This window comes from Heptranchias perlo, chromosome 34 (assembly GCF_035084215.1).
Source record: "Heptranchias perlo isolate sHepPer1 chromosome 34, sHepPer1.hap1, whole genome shotgun sequence".
NCBI lineage: Eukaryota > Metazoa > Chordata > Chondrichthyes > Hexanchiformes > Hexanchidae > Heptranchias > Heptranchias perlo.
This window is the reverse complement of record NC_090358.1, coordinates 22,715,069-22,741,214: the sequence shown is the minus strand read 5'-3', so window position 1 is coordinate 22,741,214 and position 26,146 is coordinate 22,715,069. Positions and strand designations below refer to the sequence as shown.

The 26,146-nt window shown below is 42.0% G+C and overlaps 1 protein-coding gene across 1 annotated transcript; it reads left to right on the top strand.

Moving 5' to 3' along the window:
• The first annotated feature begins 3,669 nt into the window (after nucleotides 1-3,669).
• idh2 (isocitrate dehydrogenase (NADP(+)) 2) lies at nucleotides 3,670-23,512 on the top strand. The gene is made up of 10 exons (XM_067971598.1): nucleotides 3,670-3,779; nucleotides 9,102-9,267; nucleotides 11,865-12,025; nucleotides 13,751-13,894; nucleotides 15,510-15,646; nucleotides 16,183-16,334; nucleotides 18,540-18,652; nucleotides 21,907-22,004; nucleotides 22,513-22,605; nucleotides 23,154-23,512. The coding sequence occupies exons 1-10, from the start codon at nucleotides 3,729-3,731 to the stop codon at nucleotides 23,239-23,241; spliced, it is 1,203 nt and encodes a 400-aa protein (XP_067827699.1). The 5' UTR covers nucleotides 3,670-3,728; the 3' UTR covers nucleotides 23,242-23,512.
• Nucleotides 23,513-26,146: the final 2,634 nt, after the last annotated feature.

The following is a 26,146-nucleotide window of genomic DNA, read 5'->3' as shown; positions in this document are numbered from 1 at the left end:
TGAGAGGATGGGGCCGTTGTCCCGGGGGGGGGGGGGAGAGGATGGGGCCGTTGTCCCGGGGGGGGGGGGGAGAGAGAGGATGGGGCCGTTGTCCCGGGGGGGGGGGAGAGAGGATGGGGCCGTTGTCCCGGGGGGGGGGGGGAGAGAGGATGGGGCCGTTGTCCCGGGGGGGGGGGGGGGGGAGAGGATGGGGCCGTTGTCCCGGGGGGGGGGGGGGGGAGAGGATGGGGCCGTTGTCCCGGGGGGGGGGGGAGAGAGGATGGGGCCGTTGTCCCGGGGGGGGGGGGGTGGAATTGCTGGGTATGGAGAGCGCTTCGCTCCTTTCCCGGACCCAGTGGGAAGCTGCGGTGTTCTGGGCTCCGCTAACACGCGAGCAGCCCTGATCCCGGTTCGGTGCTCCGTTGCCGGAGAGGTCAGCTCAAGGACGCCGGCTTCTCCTTCCCGACTCGGGCGGTGCAGGCAGTTCCTGCAGTAAACGGCGCCCAGCGGTGCAAATTGCCATGAAGCACCTTTTTCTCCCCAGTAATCACTGACGTGGCTTTTTCACCAAGTAGTTTCCCACATTTGCTTCTGTCTGCATCAGTAACCCCTTTAGTGAAACATCCAATGTCACCGTGTAAATTTCACAGCTACTGTTGGGGAGGACAAGTTAACTTTAACATTTCGCACTGCTTTAATATTCTCGTCGGGGGAAAATACTTTTGTCCAACTCCTATCTAATCTGATTTGCATCACTTTTTAATTTAAAAATGTCTTTCCCTCCCCCCCCCCCCCCCGGTAACTACAGCATCTACAGTGTTAAACCGGTTTGACCTCGGGAAAGCACTTGTGAAAGTGATTCTTGCTCAATGTCATTAAACTGCTGTGATTTGGAGTGGAATCGGTACGAAGGCCTGGTGAAAATTTCACCGCCATTGGAACAATGTGTGCTGTGAATGGGCGCTGCAGATTAAACTTCAGAAAAATTCTTACGAGAACGTGTAACCTGATCCCTTATATGGGATCAAACGGCTATGAATGCTGCCCTTTCTCTGAAGCCTAATTTAAGTCAGCTCTTTGTTAAAATTAGTTGCTGTGGTGTGAAAGGTGCTGTGCTCAACTATATTCTGCCGTTTCTGTGCATTGCTTTTATTAAAATGATTAATCCTGAATCAACTGCCAGTGATTTAAATACTCCAGCTGACTGCAGGCTTGGCTTCTATTTTAAGTTGTTGGGCAGTCTAATAATGCTACACCCAAGTGTGGATTATGTAGTTTTGAATGGTGGCCTCTCTCTGCTGCTTTCTGAAGAAGAGTTTTAACAAAGCTTTTATATTTACTCTGTTGTGTCTCCAACATATGCAGGATAAATTTTCAGTGATGCCAAAATTTGGAAACTGAGTTGTTGGAAACAGTGCATTTCCACAGCTGGACGCTTGCAGTTTTATCAGTGTTGTCAGCTGGTACTATTTTTGGTATTACGCCAACTTCTGGGCTCCCAGGATGTTACACACATTAGGAAATCTAATCTGAACCAATGTGATTCTTGTGTTACTCTTCCTACATTCTGATTTTAGTTGCTTTAAGCAAAGGCTAGTGAATGTTCGAAACCCTCTACTTGGGTAGAACAGTGTAGAAAAATGTACAGGAGAATTGGATGGATATTTAATGGTGTGATTTGAAGGGTATCGAAGTCTTTTCTGGTCTTGTACTTTTAAGATATGTTCCTCTTAATTCATTACCTCTGGCAGCACCAGTGACCATCATTTCACCCTTTTATGAACAGGAGTAGGCCACTCAGCCCCTCAAGCCTGTTCTGCCATTCAATTAGATCATGGCTGATCTGTATCCTAACTCCATCTACCTGCCTTGATTCCGTAATCCTTAATACTCTTGCCCAATGAGTTTCAATTGACTCCCAGCTGCAACCGCTTTTTGAGGGAAAGTTCCCGATTTCCATTACCCTTTGTGTGAAGTGCTTCCTGACATCACTCCTGAAAGGTCTGGCTCTAGTTTTAAGGTTATACCCCCTTGTCCTCCAAAAAAGCGATGACTTTTTTTTAAGTTGCCATTCGTGGTGGCTTTTATAGTACAATGGTAGTGTCTGTGAGAAATAGTCTCACTTCATACTGATGCTAAAGCTTCTCTTCCTGGATGAGGGAATCGCACTCCACTTGGATCTGGAGTCTGAACAGGCAAATTATTTTCTGGAAAACTTCACTAGTGATGTGAAACTGATTTTGTGTGGACATTAGCCTGTTGCAAATTTGCAGTAAGTAAATAACTTTTAACTAAATTTCACCTTTTAAAAAATATTTTATTTTTATTCTATGGGGAGAGAATTAATGACCTAATGGAGCAATAAGTGTACCCTGGGAACCCAGAAATTGGCATCGTACCAAAATAGTCATGCGTTCACTGAGCATAATTGCTCAAGGTTAATGATGACCTTGCAGCCATTGGAAGGTTTGGTTTTTTTATTCCTGTCTAAATATTGAAGGAAGCTTCACTGCACTGTTTGATTTCAGTAGCATTTTAAATGTTGGGAGAAATCCTGTTTATTTTTGAGGTTGAAAAGTACATGGTTACAAGGTCACTGCTGTTTGTCCTGGTTGGTGGTGGGTGGAATGACATGAAATGGGAAATAAAGCTAGTTGCAGTACTCTTGTGTCCCTACAGGATGCACTTGGTATTGTTCACCGAAGACCTCTAATGACCGTTATAGTGCTATAAAATATCACAGACGAGAACTCCAAACAATATATCCATCTCCAGAGAAGCAAAACTTGGGTTGGAAGCTTTCACATCTATACTAATGTGATTTCAGTAACTTACTGATTTGAAATACAATGTAAAATTTATATTGAGCATAGCCAAAAGTTTGTGACTATAGCTTCCAGTTTTATAAACTTTTGGACTGGCAAAATTGCTGCTTAAATCCATTTTGCTGTCTAAATATTGTTTCACTACACTGATTTCAGTAGCATTTTACTCTGCTGCCCATATCTATCTCGCACCAAATCCTGTTAACCCATCGCCACTGTGCCAGCTGATTGGCTCCCGGTCCGGGAACTCCTTGATTTTAAAAATTCTCATCCTTGTATTCAAAGCCCTCTATGGCCTTTTGGTGCTTCTGTTAACCACAATAATATAGTGCGGGGGGCTTATTAAACTGGGTTATCACTAGGCTTATTTAGGATGTTAGTACTGACACCAGAGGGAAAACTACTTGAGCCAGTACAGTTCAGTGTTGTGTGTTATGATTTTTGTGGGATACTTTTTATTTAAATTGCTCCTATTATCAGTGATCGACCTAGAATCACCAATACTTCATTCTAGCATGTTACACCTCGTGCTTTCTCCAGATCAAACCCATCTTTGGAAAGATGAAAATTATCTGTAATCCTGCTTTAAGTTTCTTTTTTCAAAATTCAAATGTTATTAGTATGAAGATTTCACTTGCCCATTCGCTTCCACTGACAGCTCTGGACCTGATTTATGGCAGTTGGAAGTGAGCTGTAGATCCTAATTTATAAACTTTTTCAAAGACTAGTTGAGTGCAAAATTGAAAATTCTGCAGTAAATATGGATGAACCCTTTGACCCATGATATCTAAACCAATCTGAAACAAGCTTCTCTTAATGGGCGGCCTTGATTTTAATGGAGGCGTTATTGGATTATGTGACTAAGCTGATTTTATTTGAACAGATGCAGATAAGCGCATTAAAGTGGCTAACCCTGTGGTCGAGATGGACGGTGATGAGATGACCCGCATCATCTGGGCTTTTATCAAGGAGAAGGTAGAACCCTTTGCTATTCTGAAAAATTTGCAAGAATAAGGGCTCTAAGCTTCATGCATAGCCATGATGATTATTCACTGAAGTAATTTATTGGATGTGAAGAGCTTTGGGAAGCACTGCAGACTTGATACGCTGCTATATAAATACAAACACATCTCCTGTGGCATTGCTCACTGTGTGGTGTTGGCAGCCAAATGGGGAAAGTGCTACAGGGAGTGTCTGCGCACAACAGATACCCCTTTCCCATGTCTTGTGTGCCACAGCCATGCAATCATAACATGGCAAAAACCTGGTTTTGGATGCTGGTGCTGTTGAAAACATGTTAGTACCTGCTATGGCATCTTATTCAACAACAGCTTGAATTTTGACACTTAAAATCCCTGGAGAAAGTTAGAGTTGGGAAGTGGTAAGGCCATGGTGATTTTAAACATGTGGATGAGAATTTTAATTGGAGCATTTGGGGTTCCGGTCAGCTTCGGCAGAGGTGATGTTTGAGTGAGATTTTTGTGTGGGATGGGATACAGACAGTAGAGTTTTGGATGAGGTGAAATTGAGAGGGTTGGGGGTGTAAGTCTGGCCAAGAGAGCATTGAAATTGTGGCATCTGAAGGTGACAAAGGATGAGGGTTTCAGCAGCAAATGAGCTGATGCAGAGGGTGGAAGTAGGCAGACTTGCTGATAGACAATATGGGGTTGGAAGCTGTGCTCCAGGTCGCATAAAAGAGGTCACGAACAGTCTGGTTCAACTTGAGACGGTGAACGGGGAGGGGGATGGATTTGGTGGCGAGGGTACTAAGTTTTTGGTGTGGGGCCAAAGTCAATGGCTTCAGTCCTCAATGTTTAACTGAAGGAAATTGTGGCTCATCAGAGACTGGATGTCAGACAAGCATCTGGAATTCACTGCCTGAAAGAGTGGTGGAAGCAGATTCAATAGTAACTTTCAAAAGGGAATTGGATATATACTTGGAGGGAAAAAATTGCAGGGCTATGGGCAAAGACCAGGGGCATTGGACTAATTGGATAACTCTTTCAAAGAACTGGCACAGGTACCACAGGCTGAATGACCACCTGTGCTCTGATTCTAAGCAATCCTCACAGCACCGAAGCAGTAAGGGGGGGGGGGGGGGGGTCAAGAGAGGTATTATCGCCTCACTGCTTGTTACGTACTGACATTAAAGTTGGCTTCAACTAGTTTTCGTATATAATCAATGATTTGATTAATTTTACTCAACACTACCAGGTTATAGTCCAACAGTTTTATTTTCAAATAAAACTGTTGGACTATAACCTGGTGTTGTAAGATTCCTTACATTTGTCCACTCCAGTCCATCACTGGCATCTCCACATCATTACTCAACACTGGCATTGAATATTTTTGAAGTCAGGATGTGCAGTGTTTTCAATTTCCATCTGTTAGTCTTTGGTATTTTGAAGCAATTTAAGGCCAGTTGTTCAGAGTGCAGTAAAACAAATGTCTACTCCAACTGCAGTTGTGATGGTAAAACATCTGGTGTTAGACAAGAAATCAAATATGTAATCTAACAACTACAAGGCCACTTTTAAACTCTTGCTACTATAGCCCTCAACTACAATCAACATTTGTCTAAAATATCTAATTTCAGCTAACGATACCCTCGGGTAAGGTTACTTCAGCTTCAGACTGCAGACACCATTGGAAAATGCTCTGTAAACCAATCTGATGACTTTTTTTAAGTTAAGTGCCCATTGTATTTGTAACACAAGTAGAAAAAGTGACGTGGCCAGTGGTTTTGTTTTGTTTGTGGCACTGTTGCTCCAATCATAAAAAGTTAACATGCAGGTACAGCAAGCAATTAGGAAGGCATATGGTATGTTAGCCTTTACTGCAAGGGAGTTGGAGTATAAGAGAAAGGATATCTTGCTGCAAGTATACAGGGCTCTGGTGAGACCACACCTGGAGTACCATGTACCGTTTTGATCTCTTTACCTAAGGAAGGATATACTTGCCTTAGAGGAGGTGCAACGAAGGTTCACTAGATTTTTTTTTTATTCGTTCACGGGATGTGGGTGTCGCTGGCGAGGCCAGCATTTATTGCCCATCCCTAATTGCCCTAGAGAAGGTGGTGGTGAGCCGCCGCCTTGAACCGCTGCAGTCCGTGTGGTGACGGTTCTCCCACAGTGCTGTTAGGAAGGGAGTTCCAAGATTTTGATCCAGCGACAATGAAGGAACTGCGATATATTTCCAAGTCGGTATGGTGTGTGACTTGGAGGGGAACGTGCAGGTGGTGTTGTTCCCACGTGCCTGCTGCTCTTGTCCTTCTAGATGGTAGAGGTCGCGGGTTTGGGAGGTGCTGTCGAAGAAGCCTTGGCGAGTTGCTGCAGTGCATCCTGTGGATGGTACACAGTGCGCCGGTGGTGAAGGGAGTGAATGTTTAGGGTGGTCGATGGGGTGCCAATCAAACGGGCTGCTTTATCTTGGATGGTGTCGAGCTTCTTGTGTTGTTGGAGCTGCACTCTTCCAAGCACTCATCCAAGATTCCTGGGATGGAGTCTTTTGACCAACACTCCTTTCTTTCAGCTTTGATTCGATGCAGCCACCAGCGCAGCCCAGAGGCGAGTTAAATGCACAAACTTAAATTTCCACTGCCAGCTCCAACTTGTCATGCAGCAGGCTTCAGCTCTCAATGAATTGTAATGAAACTCTGGTGATTTCTGCAAAACGAGGCCTCAACCTGGCTTCAACACACAGGGAACAACTTTGAACCTACTGGCATCATATGGAAGTGTCATGGTATGTGTTGGCACTGCTAAAGGGTTTTTAACACAAATCTCCATAGGCATTTTAACACCAAACCTCGGTAGGAATGTTTCCACGGATTGTTCAATGGAATGCAACATGTACTGATTTTAATATATAATAGTGTAGATAGTTTTCCTGATAACTAGGATTATTACTAAAGCTCACACCGGCTTATTTTTCATATTAGTTGCACTATGCCACAGGAAAAAGCATAGTTAAGCCAATATGTTTTGTTTGATCCTCATAATCCATCAAATCGATCCCAATACTAGTGATTTTTGAGTATATTTCATCCAAGTGTTGTATAGCTGAAAAAAAACTCTGCAAATATAAGTTTGGAAAGCCAAAATCTACAGTTATCGTGCTGGGTATCTTCACAGTGAAAACAAAACACTGTACAAAAGGTTTGTATACAGTCCCTAACCACACCCCACAGGTGACAGCACATAAATGTTTCCAGACTTCAGGGTTCTGCTACTTACCAAACTGTTTAAATGTAAAAAGCTCCCCTTGTCACTTTTAGTCCTGTTTAGATATTTAATGAAAACATGTGGGATGCACCTGAAATACTGACCTGCATCAGAAAACTGTTCTGTTTACTAGATAATCCCTCTTCCTATATTCTGCTCCCTAAAATAAGTAAAACCAAAGCAATGAAACATATGCCTATCTGACCTGTAACTCAAAATTGTGCCTGGAACTCTGACACCTTAACTTCCTGATGTGCATATGCAGTAATTATGGAACTCCAAACCAAAATAGCTAGTGTAAGTGAAACTTTAAACCTGCTGTATTAGAGCAACAGACAAACAAACTAAGTAAACAAATTGTGACTTATTTGTGGCTGTCGATCTCTCTATAAGGGAAGAACTGGCTTGTACAGGCCAATGCCTAGAAAATGGTGGCGGGTATGCTGCTGTCTCCAAAGAAGCCTGCTTAAAGTTCTTCGAGCTGATTCTTTGCCTCTCTGGGGACAGAGGTTCTGCCTTAGCATATCCCATGCTCTGGAATTCTTTTCTTCAACCCCTCTGCCTCTCCATCTCCCTCTTCACCTTTAAGAACTTCCTTTAAAACCCACCTCTGATCAAGCCTTTGTTCACTCCTCCTAATGTTGGATTCCTTGTCTGCATCAGTGAAGCACCATTGGAATTTTTTCTATGTTAATTCAGGTGCTCGCTACATACAAGTTCATATCCCACTGTTGCAATACAAGTTGAATTTATATGATACTTTTTTTAACATGAAGAAATGTTGCCAGGTGCTTTCCAAATATGTGTAAGCTGAGCCAGGAAGAGGCTAGGAGGGGTAACTGGTAAAAAAGATTTGGTGAAACAGCTGGGATTTGAGGTTTTTAAAAAGTGAGGAGACAATCAGAAGTTTGAGAGCAGGACCAAGGCAGCTGAAATCTCTACCACCACCATTTGGGTAGTGGGAGGGGAATACACGGAAAGCTGAAATTGGAGGAATGGAGCATTCAGGAAGGGTATAGGGCTGAGGAGATTTGTGGTAGAGCAAAGCCATGAAAGGATTTATAGACCAAGACACGGATTTTAAATTGAATGTGTTGAGAGAACAGGGAACAGTCGGTGATGGCAGGGGACCAATGGCAGACCAGCGCTTAGTGTAGGACAAGATACATGGAACAGAGTTTTGGGCAAAATGGAGTTCATGGAGGATGGGAGGCCAGCAGTGTTGGAGATGAAGGTGTAGAATACAGGTTTCAGGGGTAAGGGGAGAGAATGAGGCTCATGTTGTGGAGGTGGAAGTAAATGGTTGGATAGGATGTGGGAGGCTTAAAACTTGGTCTAGAACATGATGCCAAGATTGCACATAGTTCAGCCAGTGTGTGGCCAGAAGGGGGAATGGAGTCGGTGACACACGAGGGGCAAATGTGTCAAGGCCAAAGTCGATTGTTGCTTGTCGTACAGAATTATCTGGGTTATTTGATTAAAATTTAGAAAGTTTAACGATTATCAATTTTTGTCTTTGAACTGCACATTATAGCTCAATATTCTTCAAAACTGCTCTTAGCACAAACATGAGTGGGGCTGTAATTGGACAGCTCTACTGCATAAGTTTTGAACAATATTTTAAGTTTTTAAAAAGAAAGTGTGTGTTCATGCAGAGTGACTATTGACACCACTGTCAGCCAGTGAGTTGGAAGCAGGGCAGGACTTGCAGCCAGACACTGAACTTTACAGCAAAGCAAACAAAGTCTATTTACAAAGAGTCTCTACGAAACAGAAATCGTCTGTAAAATCAGTCCCAGTCACGTACAGCAGTGCGGTCTCCAGGCATGATTGGGTAATTCCTCCGTCAATCATCTCCATTCTGGCCGGGAATAGTGGTGTCGCTATATGTAGCCTAATAATCAACCCATTGTTATAAAACTGGCACTGTTGAATGGTTTAAAGAAAACACATTATACTGTATAGAGATCTTATTTTGCAGTTGTGTGAGGTTGGTGGAAAGTTTCTTGCTGTTCTAACATCTTGCAAACCTGAATATGGTGTCTCGTCCTAAAAGCAACTGGTCTTTCTGCAGCTCATCCTTTCTAACGTTGATGTGGAGATGAAATATTTTGATCTGGGTTTGCCATATCGGGATACCACTGATGATCAGGTTACTATTGACTCTGCACTTGCAACCCTGAAGTATCATGTTGCAGTCAAGTGTGCTACAATCACTCCTGACGAGGACAGAGTAGTAGGTAAATGTTTCTTGTCCTTTTTAGTTTAAGTTGTGTGTATGTTTATGTATATAATAAAAACCCACTGCACTAAAATGAAATATTCATCCATTTTGTTTTGGAATACTGAAAATAGCTTTGTGTTTCAGTGCTTGGGTACTTTTAAAGACTTCCATCATAAGCTCTACAAAATTATAGTCCATAGTGCTCCCCCCAACTAGTTCTTGAACTTCGGAAATTGCATGTCTATTGCCAGTGTTGGGATGCAATTATGTTGAGCCTTGGCTCAGAAGATCATGGGTTCAAGCTCCACTCCATAAACTTGGCGTGCATAATCCAGGTTGACAGTTCAGTGCAGTACTGAGGGAGTGACGTCTTAAGATGAGACGTCAGACCAAAGCCATGTCTGCTCTTTCAGGTGAATGTAAAAGATCCCATGGTAGTATTTGAGCAGGAGAATGCTCCTGGTATTTATTACTCAATTAACATCACTAAAAAAACAAATTACTGTAATCATTTATCTCATTGTTTTGGAACCTTGCTGTGTGCAAATTGGCTACCACTACCACGTTTCCCTTCATTATAGCAGTGACTACACTTAAAGTGCTGAATTGGCTGTAAAGTACTTTGGGGCATCCTGAGGTCATGAAATGCAAGTCCTTTCCTTGATTTTTTTTCAGGTGATGTCAATAAGAGCTGAAGTGTACACTTTCCTTTTTGTTTTTTTAGTTTGGCTATGAGCTGCAAAATAATTGATTTAAGGTTAATCTGTGAAAATGTCAACTAGTTGCTTAGAATTTAAGTATGTATATTGGAACCTCAGTATCCGCAAGAATTTCTGCAAGTAATGGGAAGACAGCAGAAGTCAGGGCTGTTTAACTTATGGCCTCTGGTCTGCTGTTGCTGACAAATCAACTGCTACTAAACCAGTTGATCTGAGTTCAGGCTTTCCCTCCCCCCCACTACTTGACTGGTGACTGATCACTTGTCAGTCAGCTGGTCAAAATGGTGCTGGTGCCAGTAGCAACTACAGAATGATCACTTGAGATCTGGGATTTGGAACCAACAGTTGGGTGTACACATTTTTTATATGTATATACCAATTTGAAGCAAACTAGTTCAAGCAATTGATTTTGGGAGAGTTGTTCAACAAGGACAAGTGGGACATCTTTTCATGATTCTGTCTAGGATAAATACACACTTGAGATTAGTAAGCATAGTGAACAAGTATGACCCCAGAAAGACAACTAATTGATCAGAAGTGAAGTAAGGAGGAAAAAATTGCCAGGCTTAAATTGCAAGTGATCACTGGGAAGTATGGAAACATTGAAATGTCAGGGGTAGGGTGAGGTAGAGAGAGATTTAACGCAGAAAAATGGGAAGTGATACATTTTGGTAGGAAGAACAAGGAGAGGCAATATAAACTAAAGGGTACAACTCTTAAAGGGGTGCGGGAAGAGAGATCTGGAGGTAAATGTGCACAAATTGTTGAAGGTGGCAGGGCAGGTTGAGAAAGTGGTTTTTAAAACAAAAAAGCATACGGGATCCTGGGCTTTATAAATAGGCACAGAGTACAAAAGCAAGGAAGTCATGATGAATCTTCATAAAACATTGGTTCGGCCGCAACTGGAGTATTGTGTCCAATTCTGGGCATCGCACTTTAGGAAAGATATGAAGGCCTTAGAGGGGGTGCAGAAGAGATTACTAGAATGGTTCCAGGGATGAGGGACTTTAGTTACATGGATAGACTGGAGAAGTTGGGATTTGCCCTAGAGCAGAGAAGACTGAGAGGAGTTTTGATAGGTATTCAAAATCATGAAGGGTCTAGACAATAGATAAGAGAGAAACTGTTCCCATTGGCGGAAGGGTCAAGAACCAGAGGACACAGATTTAAGGAGGTTAGCAAAGGTGACATGAGGGAAAAACTTTTTTTTTACACAGTGGTTACGATCTGGAATGCAATGCCAGAGCAGGTGGTGAAGGCAGATTCAATCATAGCTTTCAAAAGGGAACTGGATAAGTACTTGAAGGGAAAAAAATTGTAGGGCTATGGGGATAGGGCAGGAGAGTGGGACTAGCTGGATTGCTCTTGCAGAGAGCCGGCGTGGACTCGATGGGCCGAATGGTCTCCTTCCATGCTGTAACCATTCTATGATTGTATTGTTAATACACAATTTGCAAATAAATCTGCTGGGAAAACTAAATATATAACCACACTGTGCAATCAATTTTGGGATATAAGCTTCCTCTTCAGTTACAAAAACAAGTTGTAGCAAGTTCATGTTATCTAAAGGTGCACCAACATTACAATCGGCTGGGGCAGTTTTACTTTCACTGATATTGCAGTTGTAGTGCAAATGTAGCTTGAATCTGGTGTCTGATCTTGATCTGAAGCTGGAAGGAAGTAGAATGACACTCCCTGGAGAAGGGAGTCTTGTTCCCTTTTGATTGAGTCAATTTGGGTCTTCACACCTGATTCATATTCTAGCATCAATGCAAAGTTTTTTTGGGTTAAAATATCGGGAGTGTGAATGCACCATAACTCTTGATCAGTCTTTCCTTTGTCTGTGGTTTCTTTAAGTATAAAACTCTTACTGTAAATTAATCTGGTTTTGCAGAGTTTAAACTGAAGAAAATGTGGAAGAGTCCAAATGGTACAATCAGAAACATCTTGGGTGGTACAGTCTTCCGTGAGCCAATTATCTGCCGCAACATCCCTCGACTTGTTCCTGGTTGGGCTAAACCCATTACCATTGGCAGACATGCACATGGTGACCAGGTGTGTAAATCTAATCCTTAGGTATTAAGTGATTATTGGCTGCTTTAATTTAGACACAATTAAATGTTGTGTACATCATCCTTTGAGTTCTTTCCTCTCGAGACCAGTTTATTGGTGACTGTATCAGTGTTTTATTTGGGGGGTGGGGGTTGAAATTTGAGATTGAACATACTGCATTTCAAGATAGCAGAACCAGTAGGTGATGAGTGAAATTTTTTCACAGCAAAACCTCTAGAGGCTAGAAATTCCTCCATATGTTACTCTTATCCTCATGGGTAAAGTGAACATTAAGATGGAATAACTTCCCTTGTTTGCCTGTGTTTGATTACTCAACACCAGAGTGCAAGAGGTTCTGTCGGTTGTGGGCTTGTTCCTTGTCAAGTGGCAGTTTAGCTTGCCTCGCCTCCTGATAAATGCCTTCATATTCTGCAGTGTTGGCTCGTATTTGAGCCTGGGACAATACCTTGGGAGTGAGTTGGTGGACTTCTTGAAGGGAGCAGAGATGCATTTGGCAGCATGGGTACTACCTACAGTGTCTAGTAGTTAACTATTGGATGAGCAAGTGAGGACGGCACAAGAAGTAAAAGTGCATGGGAGGAGGATGTATATGATGTTGCAGAGCACATACTATCTAAATTAGTTACCTAGATTTCTAAGATCCAGGGACTAGATAATCTGACCTAATCAAATGCCATCTGCTTGAAGTAGATCTGCAGAAGCAGTCATCCACAGCACTGTACTATCTATGGTAGTTGGTGCCTATGATCCCTTTGTGCAATGCGATTGTTCCAGATTGGTGGTTGATCTACCTTGTGTTAGGGAGGTCACTTTTTTGGGGGGGCATGCCAAGTGCTGCACTTTCTTCAGCTATGAGCAATAGCAGCAACAGTGAGACAACCCCATTTTAACCTGACTTGCCTTCCATAGGGATCGTGGATTGTACCTGTGTAGCAATTCATGTGCCTTTCCATACTTCCATGGCTTAATAGAATCCTTGCCTATTCAGATTATGTAATCACTGACTCACTGGTTAAGCTAATGCACACTTCTGTGCTGATGTCAAATTTGTACAGCTACAAGGTGTTAATTGCTCTAAATTCTGCTCAGGTCAGATGTTTTAAAGAAATATTTAGTCGCAGTCTAATTAAGTAAACAGAATTTCAGGTTAGTCAGTTTAATTGGTGAGATTTTGAAGTGCTTGTGTTTCTGTTACAGGTCAGAAACGGGTGGAAAAATTGCTTTTGGTTTTAAGGAAATGTGATGTAGACTGGAAATGTACACACGTACCTTTTTTGTTCTAGTTTAAATCTAATCTGCATTGATTGCCCCTGCTTAGCTTGCACCCTTTTTAAGTATTCACTAAAGTGATCCTTTATTAATATCTCTAGTAGTTTTGCTACTACTGACTGACCTATAGCTGTCCCCTCTTAATAAACGTGTATAGCATTTGCCAAATATGGGCAATTATGGTTAGTACCTCTTTTATCTCCCAACATCCCTCTGTATTTAGGCGGTTATTAATTAAGTACCATTATTCCTTTTAATTCAGTCTCATGAGTTTCTCGTCTGGCATTCTGTAATCCTTCTTCATTCTCTTAAGCAGAGGCAAAATATTTCATCCTGAAGTGGGATTACTGCCTTCCTTTAGTTGCTGTCTTTGTAAATTGTTCAAAAAGCTTTTTGTACAGTCCTGTCCTTTAAATTATGAAATGTTTTTTTCTTCAGTACAAAGCTACAGACTTTGTGGTGGATAAACCTGGAAAATTCAAGCTCGTCTTCACTCCAAAGGATGCCAGTGCTGTCAAGGAGTGGGAGGTATATGACTTCCCTGGAGGCGGTGTTGGAATGGGAATGTACAACACTGATGATGTGAGTCCAGAGTCTCCCTGTAAAATTGACTCGTGGTAGACTTGACTAGATGAAAGGTGTGCTGTTTCTTGTGAAATTGTACAGGGCTTTGGTGAGACCATGCCTAGAGTACTGCTTACAGTTTTGGTCTCCTTATCTAAGGAAGGCTATACTTGCCTGAGAGGGGGTGCAACGGAGGGTCACTAGATTCATTCCTGGGACATGAGGGTTGCCCTATGAGGAGAGGTTGAGTAGAATGGGCTTATGCTCTCTGGAGTTTAGAAGAGAGAGGTGATCTTATTGAAACATATAAGATTCTGGGGGGGCTTGACAGGGGAGATGCTGAGATTATTTCCCCTGGCTAGAGTCTAGAAGTAGCGGGCATAGTCGCAGGATAAGGGGTTGGCCATTTAACACTGAAATGAGGAGGAATTTCTCCCCTCAGGGTTGTGAATCTTTGGAATTCTCTACCCCAGAGGGCTGTGGATGCAGAGTCATTGAATATATTCAAAGCTGAGATGGATTTTTGGACTTATGGGGATCAGGCAGGAAAGTGGATTTGGGTGTCTGGGCCTAATGACCAGCATTCAATCGAGGCAAGTTGCAGGAAATAATTAGAGGATGCCTTTGCCTGATTTGCATGTGCCTGCCACACTTTCAGCAGGACCGTAGGAAGTGAGGGTGTGGGCAGAGCTGAGTCCATGAGCAATTTTCCAGCCATGCAGACTCCAGATCTGCAAAGAGAAAAGTTTAAATGCTTTGGATGTATTCAAGAAATAGGAGGAGTAGGCCATTTGGCCCCTCGAGCCTGCTCAACCATTCAATAAAATCATGGCTGATCTTCAACCTCAAATCCACTTTCCTTCACATCAGAACTTGAAACTAAAAGATAAGCAATTATTCTAGTACGGTTGGGAGGGAAATAAGAGGAGAGCATGAATCAACAGATACTTCACTTGTAGGGAGTTAATAGAATTACATGGAATTTACAACACAAACAGGCCATTTGGCCCATCTGGCATATGCTGTTGTTTATGCTCCACACGAGCCTCTTTCCATCCCTCTTTTCATCTCTCCCTCATTGTATCAGCATAACCTTCTATTCCTTTCTCCCTCATGTGTTTATCTAGCCTACCCTTAAATGCACCTATGCTATTCGCCACAACTACTCCTTATGGTAGCGAGTTCCACATTCTATCCACTCTCTGGGCAAAGAAGTTCCTCCTGAATTTCTTTTTGGATTCATTGCTGACTATCTTGTATTTATGGCCCCTAGTTTTGGACTCCCCACCCACAAGTGGAAACATATTCTCTACGTCTAAGGTTGAATGACTTATAAGTTGCTTAATTGGAAATTGTTGATCTTAACCTCAGTGACTGAAAAGGCATTAAAAAAACATGCAAATATTTATGGGTGAAAAGGTATGGGGAACCTTGTGTAAGTAAAGATGAGAATTTGGAAGAGGAGCCTGCAAATTTAGTAGGAGTGAAATGAAAACAGGCCAACAGCATCCCACCCTCCACCAACCCTCTTCTGACAAAGGGTGGGTACTGACCCCAAAATGTGGTGATTAAATTGGGGGATGTGTTTGTGTCTCTACCTCCCAGTCACTTTGACTTTTTTTGTTTTTTCCAGTCCATCAATGGCTTTGCACACAGTTGCTTTCAGTATGCCCTGCAGAAGAAGTGGCCACTCTACATGAGCACAAAGAATACTATTCTTAAGGCCTACGATGGACGTTTCAAAGACATCTTTGAGGAGGTTTATCTGCAGTAAGTATTTACCTCCTTTCCCTTACTGCCACTTGTGTTAGCCCAAGAATTTTTTTAAAATGCTTTGGAATTTAAAATTTTTAAACATGCCTGGAGGTGCAACATTGTAAAATGAATGGGTATTCAATAGCCAGTGCATTTTATGTATCTAAATACTTAATCCTAAACTGTCTTACTGCAGTTTGTTTTAAGTTGTCTGCTGGAAAGCTGAAGTCGGGGAGAAACAAATTGGAAGCACGCCCATATATGGGTTAAATGGGCTACAGTGTCACTGGCTGAGGGTGGATGATATGGTTATGTGGATGCTGCATGGAGTTGGGCGTATTGAAAGAACTGCCTTAAGGGGAAGGGATACAGTTTCAACACAATTGCCTGTTCTCCAGAGAATGGGGGCAATATTTTTTTTGTGCTTGTAGCTACTTGTACTGTAATCATTAAAATTTATTGACTCCACCATATTGGTTGTCTTGTCAAACTGATCTCCAATACCTATTTGTTTTTAATGACTTTAATGTCTTTTTCTTACCTCCCCATAGAAAGTACAAAGGGGACTTCGAGAAGGCTGGTATATGGTATGAACATCGTCTCATTGATGACATGGTTGCTCAAGTGCTGAAGTCCTCTGGTGGTTTTGTTTGGGCCTGCAAGAACTATGATGGTGACGTACAGTCTGATATTCTAGCTCAAGGTGATTGCCTGTTACCTGAATCATCAATAAGAGTAGTGGCAGCCTTTGCTTGGGCTCCCAGTGAGACATTCTAGATTTGTCGAACTTTGCTGTCTCTTTTAGGAGCCCATCCTACTGGCTAACGGTGCGAGGCATTGGTGGTACTTGAGTTACCACACCCCTGACTATACTAGCTGGAGAACATGTTATCTACCTGAAAGGGAGAAAAATTGGAAGTGGGGTAGCATTTGGAAATAAATGTTTTGGCAGAGTTTGCTGTTTAGTAACACGTGTAACTAATATTACCAAATAAGTGAATGGAACATTGACTACCATTTTTCAAAAATTAAATTTATTTTTACTTTTTTTAAAACTGGAAAGGAATGAGGGTGAGTAATTTTTGTTTTTTTTTAATTACAGCTTTGCTATTCAGGTACTTGCAGTTGCATGTCTATCCTACCAGTTAAGGGCCTTTCCAAAATTGTCTACATAAGAAATAAAGTAGGCCATACGGCCCCATGAGCCTGTTCCGCCATTCAATAAGATCATGGCTGATCTTCGACCTTAACTCCACTTTCCTGCCCTATCCCCATACCCCTTAATTGCCTTAGTGTCCAAATATCCATCAGTCTCAGTCTTGAATATACTCAATGACTGAGCAGCCACAGCATTTTGCAAGAATAGTTTTGCTTTCTTTCCCTTGAGCATACTCTTTTTAAAAAAAAAAAAAATTCACACCTTATTAAAATACAATACCTGCCAATCTAGTTTGTTTTAAGCTTGTTATGACTGGTTAGTCTCACTCAATGGTATTAAAAATGCCAATCCTAATTGCACTGTATTGATTTTGGTGTGCATTGGTGTGTGTGACATCTGACCGTTCTCTACTTGTGGACATGTATGATTTTCTTGAGCATGGGACTTCTGGAGATGTTGAATAATTGCGTCATTTAAAAAAAAAAATGTACACAACCTGACATCACGTGCGTTTTCCATCTCGTGTGCCTTTCTTCCCCCCCCCCCCCCCCAAAAAAAAAAACACTTGTGAAAATGGCAATTCTGGATAGTCCCTAATTTGTTTAAACACTGTAAAATTTCTTGTTGAAGTAGAATCTTTAGACAGCTATAGTGATGCTAGCAGGCTGCAATTCTGAATCCATTTCCTTGTTGCTCATGTTGCTGCCTTTTGGAAGTTGTCTCTTGTATGAATTCATTTATGAATATATAATGCTATAACTGAAATTTTCATGAACTTTTTTTCTGTGGTTAATGTGTTGCATTTTATACGTGTGCAAGTATAGTAACTAGTACTAAGAGCAATCCTGTGAGGGATGAACATAGGCCTAAAACTACTGCAAGATAGGGGAGTAACTATGCTGTTAACATGCCCTGATTGATGTGGTGCAAATACTTTCCATATTTAAATATAATTTAATGTTGCTATTCCAAACATTCCATGTCTAAATTCATACTAAAATTAGTAATGCAGTTTCTTCAACCCCCATTCCCTCAAGGATTGAATGCATTCTTCTTGGCTCAGGCTAGACTCAGTCGCAGTAAGCTTAAAATTGTACTGGACAGGATTCTTGCTGTAAACCCAGAGGGTTCTTAACAGTGACCTTGTTGTATAGACAAAGCCTGCATCGGCCAGTGGGAACATGAGGTTGTGCTGTTGGCTCAGCTCCAATAGGCAAATACATGGGGATTATACCCACAAATGTTCTGTTTTTCAGTAGAATCCTAGTTGAATAGGTAAGCTTGCTGCCTTCTTTGTATTAAATGTTGTAGACCCAATTTGATTATCCTTGAGTAGTGTGTAATACCCTCAATTACTAGTTATGCTCCCAGGTACCTGACCAAAGGTGTCTGTGTTAAGTGGGAGTGACTAGGAGGAAAATCTGATTCAGGAACTCTGATAAGTGAAGCTGCAATGTTTTTACCAACTAACTTTAGACGATGCAATGTTTTCATTGTGACCCCACTTTATGATCTTCCCCAAAGATTAAGTTTGTGACCTATATCACAAGAATTTAATTTGAAGTATCACTATCCATACCACTCTTCACCTGACTGGGTGTGTGAAAGATGCCTGGGGTGAGGAGCTGGGGAGGAAAGACTACAAGAAACAATGTTGAAAATCTCATTTTCAAACTGGATCCTAAACAAAATATGTTAGTCCCATTTTATATATGTGGCTTGTTTTCCCTTCCCCCCCCCCCACCCCAGGATTTGGCTCTCTTGGCTTGATGACGTCAGTTTTGGTTTGTCCCGATGGAAAGACGATTGAAGCAGAGGCGGCCCATGGCACAGTCACACGCCACTACAGAGAACACCAGAAGGTAAGGAGTGAAACTGTTTACAGTCTACTAAAAAAATATTTGATATTGGGGCCTGTCTGAGTGGCAATAAGTCTATCTGCCAATTCCTCTTGTAAGCCATAACTCTTGCATGTATTTCATCCCATCCAAGTTGTGTAATTGGCCAATTTACCACAGTAAGTTTTGAGTAATCTGGCCAATCTGAAGTTTTAATAGGGGAGAGAGGGGGGAGGAAGAACCCTTGAATTGGCTGCCATTTTGTCTCCAGTTGAGCAGAATTATTTGCTCCATAATCAAAGACCAGTGCAATTTACTTTTTTAAAACTCTCCAGCAAACAAATCCCACCCCATATTTTCTTTCTTTCCCTCCCTTCCCCCAGCAGAACCTGTGATTTCAGATGTTAATGTTTCAGGTGCGACCTCTCGCCACAGCTGAAAGATGAGCAAGTATTTTATCATAGGATTGGGGGGGTGGGGTGAAGAGAATTCACACACCAATCAGAGACAGTTGATAGCTGGAGTGATTTGCAGGCTGCATAATAGAGAAGTAGGGAACTGTTAGATGACTAATTCTGTGACTAGCTTAAAATTTGTGTCCTGTCATTAAAGGACTGATTAGAATCTGTCACAAGTTGATATTGAAGATAAGTCCATAAATTCTTTTCAAGGGGAATGTGATAATTGCTTGATAAAAAGAAATATTAAAGGATATAGCGAGAATGTGGGATTAGACTGTGTCTTATTTGGGGGATGTACCAGTGCAGACTTGAATGGCCTGTATGTGCTGTAATCTTATCCTCTCTGTTAACACTACAGGAAATTGCCTGTTTGGAGGCTGTAAAATGTTCACTTGGTGGAAAATGGAGCTCCAATTTGCCATGACCGAATCAAAGTATCTTCAAGGAGCAAATAAAAATCTGGCTAGTGCTCTACACAACCCTGGTTGAAATGGCTGCTCTGTGCTGCCTGTGTATATATTATACATTTGTGATACATTTTAACAGTGCATCCTCTAAGAATCACTTTTCCATAAATCTTGGGTCCAGCTCGCCTAAAAGTGCTTGTTGGCACTGCACTCATTTTCTAATTTAATCCACACTAGAATCAGTCTTGGATTCTGATTTTTTTTTTTCGTTCATGGGATGTGGGCGTCGCTGGCGAGGCCAGCATTTATTGCCCATCCCTAATTGCCCTTGAGAAGGTGAGCCGCCGCTGCAGTCCGTGTGGTGAAGGTTCTCCCACAGTGCTGTTAGGAAGCGAGTTCCAGGATTTTGACCCAGCAACGATGAAGGAACGGCCATATATTTCCAAGTCGGGATGGTGTGTGACTTGGAGGGGAATGTGCAGGTGGTGGTGTTCCCATGTGCCTGCTGCTCTTGTCCTTCTGGTTGGTAGAGGTCACGGGTTTGGGAGGTGCTGTTGAAGATGCCTTGGCGAGTTGCTGCAGTGCATCCTGCGGATGGTACACACCGCAGCCACTGTGTGCCGGTAGTGAAGGGAATGAATGTTTAGGGTGGTGGATAGGGTGCCAATCAAGCGGGCTGCTTTGTCCTGGATGGTGTCGAGCTTCTTGAGTGTTGTTGGAGCTGCACTCATCCAGGCAAGTGGAGTATTCCATCACACTCCTAACTTGTGCCTTGTCGATGGTGTAAAGGCTTTGGGGAGTCGGGAGGTGAGTCACTCGCCGCAGAATACCCAGCCTCTGACCTCTTGTATCCCCCACCATCAACATGCTGGGGGTCACCACTGACCAGAAACTTAACTGGACCAGCCATATAAATACTAGGTATTTATATGGCTGGTCCAGTTAAGTTTCTGGTCAGTGGTGACCCCCAGCATGTTGATGGTGGAGGATTCGGCGATGGTAATGCCGTTGAATGTCAATGGGAGGTGGTTAGATTCTCTCTCTTGTTGGAGATGGTCATTGCCTGGCACTTGTCTGGTGCGAATGTTACTTGCCACTTATCAGCCCAAACCTGGACGTTGTCCAGGTCTTGAAGCAGTCCGAGCTCACAAGCAGCAATCATCAGCGAACATCCCCATTTCTGACCTTATGATGGAGGGAAGGTCATTGATGAAACAGCTGAAGATGGTTGGGCCTAGGACACTGCCCTGAGGAACTCCTGCAGCAATGTCCTGGGCTGAGATGATTGGCCTCCAACAACCACTAACATCTTCCTTTGTGCTAGGTATGACTCTAGCCATTGGAGAGTTTTCCCCCTGATTCCCATTGACTTCAATTTTACTAGGGCTCCTTAGTGCCACACTCAAATGCTGCCTTGATGTCAAGGGCAGTCACTCTCACCTCGCCTCTGGAATTCAGCTCTTTTGTCCATGTTTGGCCCAAGGCTGTAATGAGGTGTGGAGCCGAGTGGTCCTGGCAGAACCCAAACTGAGCATTGGTGAGTAAGTGCCGCTTGATAGCACTGTCGACGACACCTTCCATCACTTTGTTGATGATTGAGTGTAGACTGATGGTGCGGTAATTGGCCGGATTGGATCTGTCCTGCTTTTTGTGAACAGGACATACCTGGGCAATTTTCCACATTGTCTGGTAAATGCCTGTGTTGTAGCTGTACTGGAACAGCTTGGCTAGAGGCACGGCTAGTTCTGGCGCACAAGTCTTCAGCACTACAGCCGGGATATTGTCAGGGCCCATAGCCTTTGCTTTAAATCTATTCCCTTTTTGTTGATACTAATACCAACGGCAGCCCATTGTAAATGTGGGTCATAAATATAGGTCTTGAATGTCTGTTCATGTAATGGACTGCAACAATGTGCATCATGGAATCCTGCACAGATGGAGGCCATTCGGCCTATCGTGCCTGTGCCAGCTCATTGAAAGAGCTATCCAATTAGTCCCACTCCCCTGCTCTTTCTTCAGTCCTGAAAAGTTACTATTGAATCTGCTTCCAGCAGCCTTTCAGGCACTGCAGTCTAGATCATAACTCCCTGTATTTTTTTTTAAAAAACAAATTCTCTTCATTCCCTGGCTGGTTCTTTTGCCAATTATCGTATATCTGTGTCCCTGGGTTACCAACTCACCTGCCAGTGGAAACAGTTTGGCCTTATTTACTCTATTAAAACCCCTTGAATTTGTGCTACTTAGATGGTAAATGCTTTGTTTCAGTGGTGATTATTTAGAGTTGCATCGCTGTTACTAATTTAACATTTGTGACGTGCAATCCTAGTGTCTTAAAACACCTAGACTTCATTGAAGCAGTGCTGGGCATGTCTGTTGGAGTGGGTTAATCTTAATCTTCCTTGTGTTGCAGGGCAATCCTACTAGCACTAACCCTATTGCCAGTATTTTTGCTTGGACTCGAGGCCTTGAACATCGTGGAAAGTTGGACGGCAATCAAGAACTCATCAGGTAAAACAGGCTAATACGGGTTAAGTATTTCATAACCTAGACCAGTGAAAAAGTTGTGAATTCTTTTGGAATGAAGTAAAGTTTAAAGGAATGCTGATTTATTTCACATGCAGTCATTTTAGATGGTTGTTTTTTTATTAAACTTCCCCCAACTGTTGCCCTGTACCTTTTTTAAAAAAAAATCTACCTTCCCTGATTGAGCGTGGGCTTGAGACCAAGGCTTCTGTTATAAGAGTCATTGTACACTGTGTCCTGAGGTGCTTCATCCCTGGTGTTTCCTGAGTAATGGATTGTGGATGTGAATGTTGGGATCTTTGACATATTTAGCCACTGTACTGACAATTTTGGACCCTGACCCTGTGATTAAGGTATTAATACTGTGAATCACTGTAGAACTGTTATTGAGTTCCTTCTATTGCTGCTGTCAAAGGCAGGATAACATTTTTAATTATTACAACATTTAAAGAGCTAGCTCAAATGTACTGTAACTTTTTTTTTATTTTAAAAGGTTTTCTCGGATACTGGAACAGGTTTGTGTTGAAACGGTTGAGAGTGGCATCATGACTAAGGATCTGGCTGGCTGCATCCATGGTCTCAGTCAGTAAGTTGTATTTTTAATTAAAAATCAGTACATCTCGTGTAGAGTGAAGAACTAGTTGATCTCTGGTGGTCATACTCCAAAAAAAGACTGTTCCCATCTCTGCTCCCCGAAGGGACCTAGAATCAGACTGTGGTCTCACTTTCTGTTGACTGCAGAAATGATCTAATCAGTCCCTGGGTACAAAGCCCATTACAGAAGGATGTAGGAGGGTAGAGGAGGTGATGTAAAGGTCACCTGGGCAGCAAGGAGGCTGGGAGCAGGGGACCAGGTAACTCAACCTGTTGCTTATTGTGTAGTTGCTACAGACCAATAATATAATGAACACTTGTGATTGAGGAATCCTTTAAATATGATTATCCTTTTTAAGTTGACTGCCACTTAATTTCACCAACGTGGACAAAATGTGTGGATAATACCATGCATATTCTAGGTTTTTTTTTGGGTGGGGAGGAGGAAGGATTATTGTAAGCAAGGTTACAAAAAGCTTACCTTCCATCTCATTGTCCATGTCTCCCTAAATTGAATATGTTCTATTTTCCCTTCCTCAGTGTCCGATTGAACGAGCACTTTGTGAACACTACTGACTTCCTGGATGCCATAAAGAACAACTTGGAGAAAGCCCTGGGCAAGAAGTAGATGGTTTAAAAGATCCATTTTACCTCATTTTTAACTTAAGACTAAAGGTCACATCAACAGAAGGAAAAAGCCAGCCATTTTACATATTTTTTTAAATTTAAATTTATTAAGTTTTCCCATCATTGCCTGGGAGGACATTGTACAGAAAGTTTGTTGGACTGATGTGGGTTTTGTATTGTGAAACATTTCATTTAAATCTGTAATATATTTGTCACTAGGAATGAAGTTGGCATCAATTAACAAGAAGCAATAAAACCTTTTTAATGTGTAACTTTTTTATTTTCCTGAGTGTACTTCTTTTGATCATCTCAATCATCCCAAAGTAAGGAACCTTTAGTGCTGAGGAGGAATGGAATATAATGGGCCAGATCTTGCTAGAACAGGGCATCTGAGTGTCTGTTAGAATTTCTTCTGCACTCTTCAGCTCAATTTTTTGAGCTGTAACTTGCTGAAAGTGCAAGCTGATAACCTGCTGCTCTTTGATATTAATGACCTGGACTTGAGTATACAGGGCATAATTTCAAAGTTTGCAAATGACAAAGCTCTGAAATGTAGTAAACTGTGAGGAGGATTTTAGGAGGACATAGACTGGTGAAATGGGCAGACACATGGCAGATGAAATTTAATGCAGAGAAGTGTGAAGTGATACATTTTGATAGGAAGAATGTGGAGAGGCAATATAAACTAAATGGTACAATTTTAAAAAGGGGTGCAGGAACAGAGACACCTGGGGGTGGACATATACAAATATTTGAAGGTGGCAGGACAAGTTGAGCAGGCTGTTATAAAGCCACAGATTCCATATGCCTTTTTAAATCAAGGCATAAGAGTACGAAAGCTAGGAGATTGTGCTGAACCTTTTATAAAACACTGGTTTGGTTCCAGCTGGAGTATTGTGGCTAATTCTGGGCACCACACATTAGGAAGAATGTGAAGACCTTGGTGAGGGTGCAGAGGAGATTTACTAGAGTGGTACCAGGGATGTGGGACTTCAGTTATGTGGAGAGACTAGAGAAGCTGGGATTGTTCTCCTTGGAGTAGAGAAGGTTAAGGGGAGATTTGATAGAGGTGTTCAAAATCATGAAGGGTTTTGATAGAGTAAATAAGGAGAAATGGTTTCCAGTGACAGAAGGGTCAGTAACCAGAGGAAACAAATTTATGGTAATTGGCAAAAGAATGAGGCGATATGAGGGGGTGGGTGGAATTTACACAGCGAGTTATGATCTGGAATGCACTGCCTGAAAGGGTGGTGGAAGCAGATTCAAGAGTAACTTTCAAAGTGGAACTGGATAAATACTTGAAGGGATAATATTTTCAGGGCTAGGGGGAAAGAGCAGGGGGGTGGGACTAATTGGATAGCTCTTTCAAAGAGCCGGCACAGGCACGATGGATCGAATAGCCTGTGTTCTAATAAATCAATTTGTTTCTCACATCCCTTGCTGACTGGTTTGCACATTAATAACAGCGTGCATTAACATGCCATTTTTACAGCAAGATCTGGCCCAATGTTTTGGGTAACTCATTTGACATTGAGCATTCCTAGCTCGGGTACACCTAGATACATTTTGACCTAAACACTATATCTGATGGGTCAATATTTTGGTTGTAAATACTAGATGCAAAAATCCAATGTTCCCTGGGCTTGTGGTCTCAATTCATTTTGGTCTTGTATGTTTCCTAATGCTATTTTTACATCTGGTTTTGGGTGGAAGCTTGGGATCTTAAATTCCTAGTTATGTTAATAGGCAGAATTGTTAGGGTTCTACTGCTACCTTTGTATCATGGTATGATGGAGCAAAAACCAACAGAGAAGTAGCACCTTTGTTACAAAATGCCATCTGCATTGAACTTGTGATGATAATTCTGCCAGTTGACATTGCTGGAACTGATTCATTGTTCTTGGGTCCTCTTCTAGATACAAGTTACTGGCACTGCATTACTATCCTTTAAAATTATGAAGGGGTTTAATAGGGTAGACATAGAGATGATGTTTCCACTTGGGACTAGAAATATGAGAGTTATTAATAAATCCAATAAGGAATTCAGGAGAAACTTTTACTCAGTGGGGTTAGAATGTGGAATTTGCTACCACATGGAGTGGTTGAGGCAAATAGCATAAATGCATTTAATGGGAAGCTAGATAAGCACATGAGGGAGAAAGTAGCAACAGGATATGTTGATGGGGTTAGATGAAGTAAATAGAGTGGCAGGAGGCTTGTGTGGAGCATAAACACTGACCTGTGCTGCAAATTCTATGTAATCCAGTCTACAGAATGATTCAAATACAAGAGAAGTGTCAGCTGTAAGATTGGTTGTAAGACTAATCCCATAAACTATTCATGTTGCTGTATTAAACGTATTTGCTGCAATTTTGTATTTTTAGTTGTGCACTTGAGATTGAGAGCTAAGCAGTTCTTTCTCAATGCAGTGAAGTAGAAATGCTGTCCCAAACGGTAAGTATTTAAACAGATTTAAAATGAATATCCTCCCACATCTATCTCACTGGTAAGTGTGGCTGAGAAGTATTTCACAGTGATCTGCACTCTTGGGAGTAGTTTGAAAAATTAATTGTGTACACCACCTGCCTCTGGTTTTATTACTCCAGGGGTTGAGACTAATATTGTTTATATTGAAATAATGAGCACTGAGTAAAATTGTATACTTTGCAAACAATGCAACACTATTTAATGGAGCATCTTGGCATCAGATTACACATTTAAATCTTTTTGGAAAACAGACTTTAGAATCATTTAAAATGAACTTGGCTTTAGTTTAAAATGGAGATAACAAATTTATTTGTTCAGGTACTTGAGTAAAATGCAGAAAAGGAATCTTTGGCTGGTCTGTACTTATGGCCCTAGGCTTTCGCTTTCTCTTTTCTTCCCCCCCACCCCCTTTTGCAGTG